The 12,001-nt window shown below is 45.1% G+C and overlaps 1 protein-coding gene across 1 annotated transcript in view; it reads right to left on the bottom strand.

Moving 5' to 3' along the window:
• LOC143296028 (GTP cyclohydrolase 1-like) overlaps window positions 1-12,001 on the bottom strand; it is a 31,466-nt gene that overhangs the window by 19,002 nt on the left and 463 nt on the right. The window contains 1 exon segment of the mRNA XM_076607773.1: window positions 11,908-12,001. This exon segment is cut by the window's right edge and continues 463 nt beyond it. Within this exon segment, the coding sequence (XP_076463888.1) occupies window positions 11,908-12,001 (94 nt within the window).

Consider the following 12,001-nt stretch of genomic DNA (forward strand, 5'->3'; position numbering starts at 1 on the left):
AACAACAACAACCACACCAACAGTCACAGCACTTCAGATGAGGAAACGTTAAAAACAACAACAACCACACCAACAGTCACAGCACTTCAGATGAGGAAACGTTAAAAACAACAACAACCACACCAACAGTCACAGCACTTCAGATGAGGAAACGTTAAAAACAACAACAACCACACCAACAGTCACAGCACTTCAGATGAGGAAACGTTAAAAACAACAACAACCACACCAACAGTCACAGCACTTCAGATGAGGAAACGTTAAAAACAACAACAACCACACCAACAGTCACAGCACTTCAGATGAGGAAACGTTAAAAACAACAACAACAACCACACCAACAGTCACAGCACTTCAGATGAGGAAACGTTAAAAACAACAACAACAACCACACCAACAGTCACAGCACTTCAGATGAGGAAACGTTAAAACCAACAACCACACCAACACACAGCACTTCAGATGAGGAAACGGTAAAAACAACAACCACACCAACAGTCACAGCACTTCAGATGAGGAAACGTTAAAACCAACAACCACACCAACAGTCACAGCACTTCAGATGAGGAAACGTTAAAAACAACAACAACAACCACACCAACAGTCACAGCACTTCAGATGAGGAAACGTTAAAAACAACAACAACCACACCAACAGTCACAGCACTTCAGATGAGGAAACGTTAAAAACAACAACCACACCAACACACAGCACCAGCACTTCAGATGAGGAAACGTTAAAAACAACAACAACCACACCAACAGTCACAGCACTTCAGATGAGGAAACGTTAAAAACAACAACCACATCAACACACAGCACTTCAGATGAGGAAACGTTAAAAACAACAACCACACCAACACACAGCACTTCAGATGAGGAAACGGTAAAAACAACAACCACACCAACAGTCACAGCACTTCAGATGAGGAAACGTTAAAAACAACAACAACCACACCAACAGTCACAGCACTTCAGATGAGAAAACGTTAAAAACAACAACCACACCAACACACAGCACTTCAGATGAGGAAACGGTAAAAACAACAACCACACCAACAGTCACAGCACTTCAGATGAGGAAACGTTAAAAACAACAACAACCACACCAACAGTCACAGCACTTCAGATGAGGAAACGTTAAAAACAACCACATCAACACACAGCACTTCAGATGAGGAAACGTTAAAAACAACAACCACACCAAAAGTCACAGCACTTCAGATGATGAAACGTTAAAAACAACAACCACACCAACACACAGCACTTCAGATGAGGAAACGTTAAAAACAACAACCACACCAACAGTCACAGCACTTCAGATGAGGAAACGGTAAAACCAACAACCACACCAACAGTCACAGCACTTCAGATGAGGAAACGGTAAAACCAACAACCACATCAACACACAGCACTTCAGATGAGGAAACGTTAAAAACAACAACAACCACACCAACAGTCACAGCACTTCAGATGAGGAAACGGTAAAACCAACAACCACACCAACACACAGCACTTCAGATGAGGAAACGTTAAAAACAACAACCACACCAACACACAGCACTTCAGATGAGGAAACGGTAAAACCAACAACCACACCAACAGTCACAGCACTTCAGATGAGGAAACGTTAAAAACAACAACCACACCAACACACAGCACTTCAGATGAGGAAACGTTAACAACAATACAACCACACCAACACACAACACTTCAGATGAGGAAACGTTAAAAACAACAACCACACCAAAAGTCACAGCACTTCAGATGAGGAAACGTTAAAAACAACAACCACACCAACAGTCACAGCACTTCAGATGAGGAAACGTTAAAAACAACCACATCAACACACAGCACTTCAGATGAGGAAACGTTAAAAACAACAACCACACCAAAAGTCACAGCACTTCAGATGATGAAACGTTAAAAACAACAACCACATCAACACACAGCACTTCAGATGAGGAAACGGTAAAACCAACAACCACACCAACAGTCACAGCACTTCAGATGAGGAAACGTTAAAACCAACAACCACATCAACACACAGCACTTCAGATGATGAATCATTAACAACAACTACGACACCTACAGTCACAACACTTCAGATGATGAAACGTTAACAACGACGACAACAACAGTCACAGCACTTCAGATGAAGAAACATTAACAACGACAAGGCAGCAACAACTGTCACAGCATCGTCAGATGAAGAAACATTAACAAGACAACAACAACAACAGCAGTCACAGCACTTCAGATGAAGTAACAGATTAACAACAACACCGACACCAACAACAGTGCTGTGCTACTTTTACTGACTAACGACGACTAGTGTGAGATAGTATGAGACCTTCATACTGAGTGTGTGTAACACAATAGTCTTTCTCTACCTTGAGTCATATCTAAAACTGTAATGTTTGAGATGAGTGAGATCCGTTACAAATCATCTAGTATATTCGGGTTAATATCCCATCACATAGCATGACTGTCGCTGCTCCAGAGCGCTGTGTGCATCAATGTGACTTCCAAATTGAGCAAAAGAAGTTCCCGTTCGAACTGAGAATGATGACACGACTGTTGTTCTCTCTCTCTCTCTCTCTCTCTCTCACACGTACGCTCGCGCGTATATATGTATCATACATACGCACGCACGTTTTTGTTTGTTTGTTCATTTGTTTGCTCGTTTTTTTTTGTTTTTTGTTTGTTTTGTTTTGTTTTGTGTGTGTGTGTGTGTGTGTGTGTGTGTGTGTGTGTGTGTGTGTGTGTGTATCCGCGAGCGCTTTCCAATATTCGGACTCTAGGCTATCACGTCTTAACGTGCTCAGCATTCCGAAATCAGAAGTACCATAAGAACTGCATATATATATACAACAATGCATAAAACAGCCCAAAAAGAGGATGAAGAAGAAAAACAAAAACGGTAACAACTCGATGATGATGATGACGCCGACAATAAGGAGGAGCAGCAGCAGCAGTAGGAGAAGAAGGAGAATGAGGTGGGTGAGAAGAAGAAGAAGAAGAAGAAGAAGAACAACAACAACAACAACAACGACAAGGACAAGAACAAGAAGTACAAGAAGAACAAGGAGAAGAACAAGAACAAGGGGAAGGAGGATGACGAGGAAGAGGAAAGCCTGACCACTCTGTGATGACAGAACAGTCGGAGGGTCCGTCTTACTAATGAAAGCACGACAACCAGCTCAACAAGGTATCAGCCAAAGGACGCCCTTAATGGCTTATTGATCCGGGCACTGGGAGAGAGGGAGGGAGGGTCGTAAGGGTCTCGTCAGCCAATGAATAGCAAGAAGCTGGGATGTCAGCAACACGGTTGATTTTTATGCCGGCAGGGATCATTGTCTTTGACGAATGTCGGAACTGAATGCGAATGTCTGTCCCTGCCTGGGAAATATTCTGGGCTGTCGGTTGTGAATGAAGTTACACAGTGTGGTCAGGTTGTACAAAAATTAACACTGTTGTTGTTATTCATATATGTTTGGTTTCATTGATGGCATACCCACAAATATGAAATATAACACTTAAATATTTGCAGGTACATTTTCAACCATATAAACTTACAAAAGGCCTAGAGACCACTTGGTGTGTGTGTGTGTGTGTGTGTGTGTGTGTGTGTGTGTGTGTGTGTGTGTGCAGTGCTTGCATGTGTGAGTATGCACAAGTTTTTATATTGATATGCACTTGTATGTATCCTAATTTCTACTGTATCTGTGTTTGTGTATGATTTTCGATTTCTGTTCGTACCTTGTTATGTACTATTACCCCCTCCCCCTCCCAATATTCCTTGTGAGCCCGGTACACTTGGTAATAAAGACATTTTATTCTATTTTATGTATTCTGAGGTCCTGGCACACAGTTTCATACTGAACAAAGTCTGGTATAGATTTGTCCTGGATAGTATTTGGGACTCTGACTTCTTCAAATGAACAGTCATAAATTTCACTTGCAATGAGAGCTACCGCTGCTCTCTTTTCTAGTTTGAGTGTTGCTTGACAATATGCTTCATGCCCCAGTTGGCAAACGTAACAGAGTTCACTGACTTACATTTCCTCTCACGTTTCAGTTGCCGTCTGACGAATCGCTCTCTCGACTTTTCTCCAATCTCCCCCTTCCCAGCCCCCCACAACCTCCCCCTTTCTCGCGTGCACAAACACACACGCATGCACATGCACAGACACACACACACACACGGATGCACATGTAACTATGATACATGTACACGACAACAAACACACAGACGAGAGGATGCCTCAGTGTGTGCTGTTTTCGACAGTGTGCTGTTAATGCGTGCGAGGAACACACACACACACACACACACACACACACACACACACACACACACACACACACACAACAGAACACACACACACACACACACACACACACACAACAGAACACACACACACACACACACACACACACACAACGAACAAAAATACTAAAGATAGACTGACGCTATGAAATAGCAGTGTGTCTCTTCTGCCAAGGAGAGAGTAAGGTGGCCAGCTCCGCAACCCATGCAATAAAACGAACACGACCCCGCCGAATGAAATAGGGAAAGGAAGAATCAGAGACAGTAAGACAACGAGAAGAGGGAGGGATGTTGTGTTGTGTATGCGTGTGTGTGAGAGAGAGGAGAGAGAGAGAGGGGGGGGGGAGGACGACGGGAGATGGACGAGATAGGCAGAGAGCCTGAGAGAAAGAAAAAGTGAGGAAGAGGCAGAGGCAAACTGAGAGAGAGCGAGAGAGAGCGGAGAGAGAGAGAGGGAGAGAGAGAGAGAGAGAGAGAGAGAGAGGAACACAGGCGGAGATGTAAACAGACAGGCAGACAGACAGACAGAGGCCTTGAACAGGATCCTTAAATGTGGATAACAAAGTCGACACAGAGACATGAAGAAATGCCCTGGTATGAATAATAAATCCTTCCCCACCAGAAGGCGAGAATGACACCCGGAGACAGCCGAGACTTCAGTCTGCAACCTCGGTCGTTTGGCCACAAACCACGCTGCAGCAGTCTTCGCCTGGATCAGAAATCCTACATCCCGTTCACCGGTGATCAGGGTTCGACGGCCGTTTCGGCATGCGGGGTGTCCTCGGGAAGGGCACCTTTCTCCTATCTCCCTCACTCTACCCAGGTGCGAACTTGTACCGGACTTTGGTTGGGGAAGGTTAGATCGGCAGAAGCAGAGAACTGGGTCCCGCCCTCCTATGTGGAGTGATGGCCTAGAGGTAATAAATAACGCGTCCGCCTAGGAAGCGAGAGAATCTGACCGCGTTGGTTCGAATCACGGCTCAGCCGCCGATATTTTCTCCCTCTCTACTAGACGTTGAGTGGTGGTCTGGACGCTAATCATTCGGACGAGACGATAAACCGAGGTCCCGTATGCAGCATGCACTTAGCGCACGTAAAAGAACCCACGGCAACAAAAGGGTTGTTCCTGGCAAAATTCTGTAGAAAAATCCACTTCGATGGGAAAAACAAATGAAACTGCACCAGGAAAAAAAAGGGGGTTGGGTGGCGCTGTAGTGTAGCGACGCACTCTCCCTGGGGAGAGCAGTCCGAATTTCACACAGAGAAATCTGTTGTGATAAAAAGAAATACAAATACAAAAAAACAAATACAAATGATGAGCCCTAGACACAGTGGATATGAATTCACAGTCCTGATAAGCGCATAACTTGTATTTTTTACCTCAACTCCAGTCTTGAAATAAATTCGGAATTCTACTCACGTCTAGAAGTAGAAATGAAGGTCGTTATGCATCACTTCACACTCGCCTCTCACTCCCGAAATACGAGATTAGCTGTCACCTTGACCATTGTCACGGGATGATTGAAGTTGGACTGACTGTTCCTTACGGGATTAAGTGCGCGTGCACATTTGACACACATTGTACACGTGTAGGCTAAGCGAGCGTTTGAAAATCCGCACAAGAAGACGTTCTTTACCCACGGATATTATCCGAGGTCATATGCAAATAGAAGGGGATAACAACCGTAACGTTGGACATATACTGGAAGTTGTAGATGAGCGTGACACCATTTACGCTAGTCTGCCATTCTGATTCCTCGATGACTGCGGCAGCCTCGCCAAAGAGAAACGCAAACTTAAGTAGAAAGCAAAAACAATGCCGAGAACTAGTCGACTGTTGCTAGAAATCCTGGTATTTCAATGAGAAAAACAGAAGACTGCGAATACCTAGCTGCTATTGCTGTTCAGCGCTCAGCTTTTGTGTGTGTGTGTGTGTGTGTGTGTGTGTGTGTGTGTGTATGCCCGTGCGCGCGTGCGTGTATGTGTGTGTGTTGTTTTCTCACGTTCTCATTTATATTTCGAATCTGTTCGTGTTATATACAACACCCTATTCACTGTCAACAGGGTGCATTTCAACATTTTAAGCTTTTTGCAAGTTTTGAAGTGTGATTACTGGTTATTTCAAAGTGCAAGCGAACCTACGTCACCGCGAACGCCACCTGCTCTTCCAATATGACCGACAGCATGTCGTCATTTGCAATGACGTCACGTCAAAAAAAGCTAAACACAGCTCTCTTTCTCAGACACACATACACGCATGCGCGCGCGAGCACGAGCTCGTGCTCTCAGCAGATGTATGAGAGAGAGAGAGAGAGAGAGAGAGAGAGAGAGAAACAAAGACAGAGACAGTGACGGCGAGAGACAGACAAGACAGAGACAGAGACAAATCCGTTTCGAGAATGCGTTCGCGAAGGCCAATGTTTTTTTGTTTGTTTTTTTGTTGTTGTTTTTTGTTATATATATATATATATTTTTTTTTTTTTTTTTCCCCCAGTTGATTCAGTGCACACTCGCTGGTTATTTCCAACGAAAATGATAATCAAATAACGTTCCTTGTTTACAGGTCTTGCACCATTGATGTTTTGTTACCTCTGTGCAAGGAGTAGGTTACAGTTGCCAGAACTTTTCCAGACCAGCACCCATTACCTTCCCTCTCCGCATCCCTCCCTGCCCCCTCCTCCGCTCCCCCCCCCCTCTCCATCCCCACACCATCTTTTTATATATATATATTTTTTTTTTAATTTTTTATACAGAATACAAAATAAGCTCACTTTATTATCTCTAGTAAGAGAAGTTCATTTGTAGTGTATAGGCCCTACTACATAAATAATTTTCGAGAACATCAGTCATTTAAATGGATTTTGTTTTGTTTTTCTTGATTGTTGGGAGTCTTGAGACTTTTCGATCGAAACGGAACGGAATTCTATATAACCTGTCTGTCTCTTCGTACTCTCAGTTGGCTCTCTGCTTCAGGCATTGTCCTCTCTGAGCGTTGGTCAATAAATCCATCGAAAATAAAAATCCGTGAATCTGATGTTCACCCTTTATCTGTCTGCCTCTCTTTCTCTTCCCCCCTTTCTTCTTCTTCTTCGTTCGTGGGCTGCAACTCCCACGTTCACTCGTATGTACACGAGTGGGCTTTTTACGTGTATGACCGTTTTTACCCCGCCATGTAGGCAGCCATAATCCGCTTTCGGGGGTGTGCATGCTGGGTATGTTCTTGTTTCCATAACCCAACGAACACTGACATGGATTACAGGATCTTTAACGTGCGTATTTGATCTTCTGCTTGTGGATACACACGAAGGGGGTTCAGGCACTAGCAGGTCTGCATATATGTTGACCTGGGAAATCGGAAAAATCTCCACCCTTTACTCACCAGACCGAGATTCGAACCCGGGACCCTTAGATTGAAAGTCCAATGCTTTAACCACTCGGCTGTTGCGCCCGTCTCTTCCGCCCTTTCAACCTCCACCCCTCCCCCCAAACACCCACGCTCTTCCGACCCGCATCTGTGTCTGTCTGCGATGTTCGTTTTTCTTTCAGCAGCAAAGTTTCATGATCGAAAATCCTGCATTTTGTTTGTTTGTTTGTTTTATAAAACAATCATCCTGATATTAACTAAGCTGAATTGAAAACAACCCCGAAAATGGAGTATGGCTGCCGACATGGCGGGGTAAAAACGGTCATACACGTAAAAGCCCACTCGTGTACATACGAGTGAACGTGGGAGTTGCAGCCCACGAACAAAGAACTGAAAACAAAAATGTAAAAAGGGGTAGCACACCGGTATCAAAACTGCTCTACCCTCGTTTTCAACCGTTAAACCGTTGAACTTCAAATGACCGTGCCACTGACATTTGAGCGACAGTTGTCCCATCTGAAGTCGTCGGTTGCCTTGGTTTCACAGGGATATCGATGTCAAGGGGAAGATAAGGTATATCAGCGATGGACTGGAGAGAGAGCGTCGGTGAGCGGTTTAAAAAATAAGTCAAAGAGACATGCTGACTGCCAGATGACGGAAACTGCTGTTAGATTTCTACTGACAGCAGCCGTCCGTTCACAGTTTTCGACAGCCAGGGAGCCAGGGAAAAACAAAAACATGGACCCAGTTACGTACGACTCGGCGAAGAGGAGAGGAGGGGGGGTGGGGTGGGGGGCGTGGGGGGTGTTGAGGCGGGAGATGGTGGTGGTGAAGGGGGTTCACGCAATCTTTCATTCATTCAACGAGAGATCCGGACCCGTTTGTGGTTTACTAACGTACCAGTCTTCTTTGTGTGTGACAGGGTGCCCCTCCGCTCCCCCCACTCCTCTGCCACCCACCCTCTCCCGTCGCCCTTCTACACTTGTTCCCCCCCCCTCCTCTCTCCTAACCTGCTTGTTGTCACAGTCTCCGAGTATCACGAGGACGAAGGTGGCAGACGAGGAGTGTGAGACAGAGTTGGAGGAAGGTGGCAGAATGGCAAAGGCGCTCGTCTGCCAATACAGTTTTTGAGGGTATGGGTTCGAATCCCGCTCTCGTCGTTTCTCCCAATTTTGACTGGGAAATCGAAATGAGTGTCTGGTCGTCTGGATGAGACAATGAACCGAGGTCCCGTGTGCAGCACGCACTTGGCGCAGTGTAAAAGAACCCATGGCAACGAGAGTGTTGTCCTCTGACGTATTTTTCTGTTGAAGAAATCCACTCTCAAAGATACACAAACATATATGCATGCACCCAAGGCCTGACTAAGCGCGTTGGGTTATGCTGCCGGTCATGCTTCTGCCGAGCAGATATGGTGCGGCGTAAAAATGGATTTGTCCGAACACAGTGACGCCACCTTTGAGTGTCAGACCTTTGCACACATTGTGTTCTTTCTGAGCATGACCGGTTTGTGAAAATGAATTAAATGCGTGAGGACAAGGAAGTATCTTGGAACTAATCATAATGTAACGTCTACCACACATTCACCCCACCCCACCCTACCACCAGACTCGCGAAAGATATCTTGAATCATCAACAGGAACACGGGCGCCTGTTTTAAAAGCAAATTATAATGCGCCGAAGAAGCCGGCCGGATCGCTGACGAAAGCAACGCAAGTGAGTAGCCTTCTTTGACTAAGAGATCGGTTTAACATGGTAGTCATTATAAATTATAATGTCTCTTGCTTTTTTTATTTATATATATATATATTTTATAGTCCTATCAAACAATTAAGTTTACGACTAAACCGGTAAATTTTTTTTTATTACATGTAAAGAGTATCCTGCAACACTGCTAAAATGTGTGTGTGTGTGTGTGTGTGTGTGTGTGTGTGTGTGTGTGTGTGTGTGTGTGTGTGATTGTCCGTCTGTCTGTGTCTCTATGTTCTTTTCTCATTGTCCTCGTCAATCTGTTTCGACTGTATTTCTAAAAGCATGTAATACTATTTTACGTCTAATGAGCAGCTGCCGCACTGTTTAATATTCTGTTTCATTCGCAGAGCAACTCTATTACGGTTGTTGTCGCACGACGCTGTGACAATGTGCCGCGTGGCATGTCGTCTTGAAAGCAAATAGCATGGTTTCCAAGGGCGATGAAAAACAAACGTATCTGAGAAACATTGTTCCTCTTTCTCCCATAAAGTGGTATATCATTTTCTAATGAAATGATGGGCGCTGAACTGCAGAGGGAATAATGTAATATCAAATACACATGTGCATTTGTTGAGAAAGACAAAGAGAAAGACAGACACAGATGTAGACAGAGACAGGCAGGCTGATTAGAAGTCATTCACCGGTAACGTAACATTCGTTATCCATTTTGTTCATTGAAACACACACACACACACACACACACACACACACACACACACACCAAATAAAGAAACACATAGATAAAGGTAGGGCAATGAATAATGGTGAGAGGTGAGAGGAACGGAGTGGGGTGCTGAGGGGGTCTGAGGAGGGGAGTAGAGGGGATAGGAAGAGGTGTGAACAGAGGACTATGGCCGTGAGAGATGAGGTCAGGACGGCATTGACAGATCACGCAAAACCCTGCAAGCATCACTGAGTATACACACAGCCTCCTGTGCACGCATTCAGTGTACAGGGGGAAAAGCTATACATAATCTGACTGTCTCAGACCGCTGCAACAGCATACTATTTTTACCTGTTTCTCACACATTGTCCGATAAAGCTTCAACGTAATTAACTTGGATCATACACTGGCCTCACAGACAGACAGACAGACAGACACACACACACACACACACACAGAGCGCTGTACGAATTCCTGACATGCTTAGTTCCATACTACTACTTCTTCTACTACGACTACTACTAAATTGAAGATGAATAGACAAATACATACATAAGTGTACGAGCGTAATCTGATAATTTTGGTTGAGTTAAATCATTACACTTACTCAGCAAGAGTTAAAAACACCCACGCCTGTTGTATGCTTTCACATTAAAAATTTAATTCAGTCTACTGTTTCGGTGATTGCGAGCACCTGTATACATCTGTGTCATATGTGTACATGTGTGTGTGCGCGCACGCTCGCTAGCGGGCAAACGTTTCATGTTAGCGCCGACAGCCTCCCTAACTTACAGACTGGAAGCACGTTGCCATGGTTAACTTCACTGGGGAAACCCCTACACCAATTAGCATAACAGCAGACACGCTAGTACAATTGTGAGTAGGTTCTTCAGAAGCACGGAAAACTGACCTCAGCAGGGCACGAGAGAGAGACAGACAGACAGAGAGACAGACAGACAGAGAGAAAGACAGACCGATAAACAGGCAGGTAAACAAGCAGAGATGCTGTGCACACTCGATTAGTTCATCTGAAAATAATGTAAACTGACCACACTCGCACTGATACGAACCTTCAGAATTCATACTTTTGGCAGCACTGAGTGCACTGCGCGGTTCCCAGCGTATCTACAGTTGATAGGAATGCGACTGACTGATTGCGTTGGTCCACTTCATTCTTTTACCTCTTCATCCTAGTGACGCCCTCCCCTCCCCTTCCCATCTTACACCCATACCTATATCCCTACTTATCCTATTTACCTAACCTAACCCAAATCCCCGATTCCAAGCCTTGGTGTTCTTTTCGAAGGGTTACAAGGAGAGTATGCAACGTGTGTGTGTGTGTGTGTGTGTTGTGTGAGAAGTTGAAGAGAGCGAGATAGAGAGGGAGAGGGGCACACACACACACCAGCAAACGCACGCACGCGCCTAACACGTGCACAGACAGAAAGGAAAGAGAGCGAACCCCTGGAAAGTGGCCGCGCGCGCGCAGACACACAGACCCACGTATGTACAAGTGTGAGTGGAACTTTTCTGAAAGGCGATTGTGACAACAATCGTGACGTTTGCCACTACTCCTTTCCATGCGTCACATGCTAGTACGCGCGCGCGTTTGTGTGTGCTTGTGAGTGTGTGTATGTGTATGCTTGTGTGTGTGTGTGTGTGTGTGTGCGTGTGTGTGTCTGAGTGAGTGTGTGTGTGTCTGAGTGTGTGTGTGTGCTCTTTCTCATACAAGCAAACACACACATACACATAGACACACAACCTCTCTCTCTCTTTCTCACACACACACACACCGTACCTTGTATATTCTCCTGGTAGCCCTTGGTGAAGAACATCAGCGCCTTGGATGCCCTCTCGGGGGTCTTCAGCAGCCCTTGCCTCTGCGTGTCCTC

Source organism: Babylonia areolata, chromosome 21 (assembly GCF_041734735.1).
Source record: "Babylonia areolata isolate BAREFJ2019XMU chromosome 21, ASM4173473v1, whole genome shotgun sequence".
Lineage (NCBI taxonomy): Eukaryota > Metazoa > Mollusca > Gastropoda > Neogastropoda > Buccinidae > Babylonia > Babylonia areolata.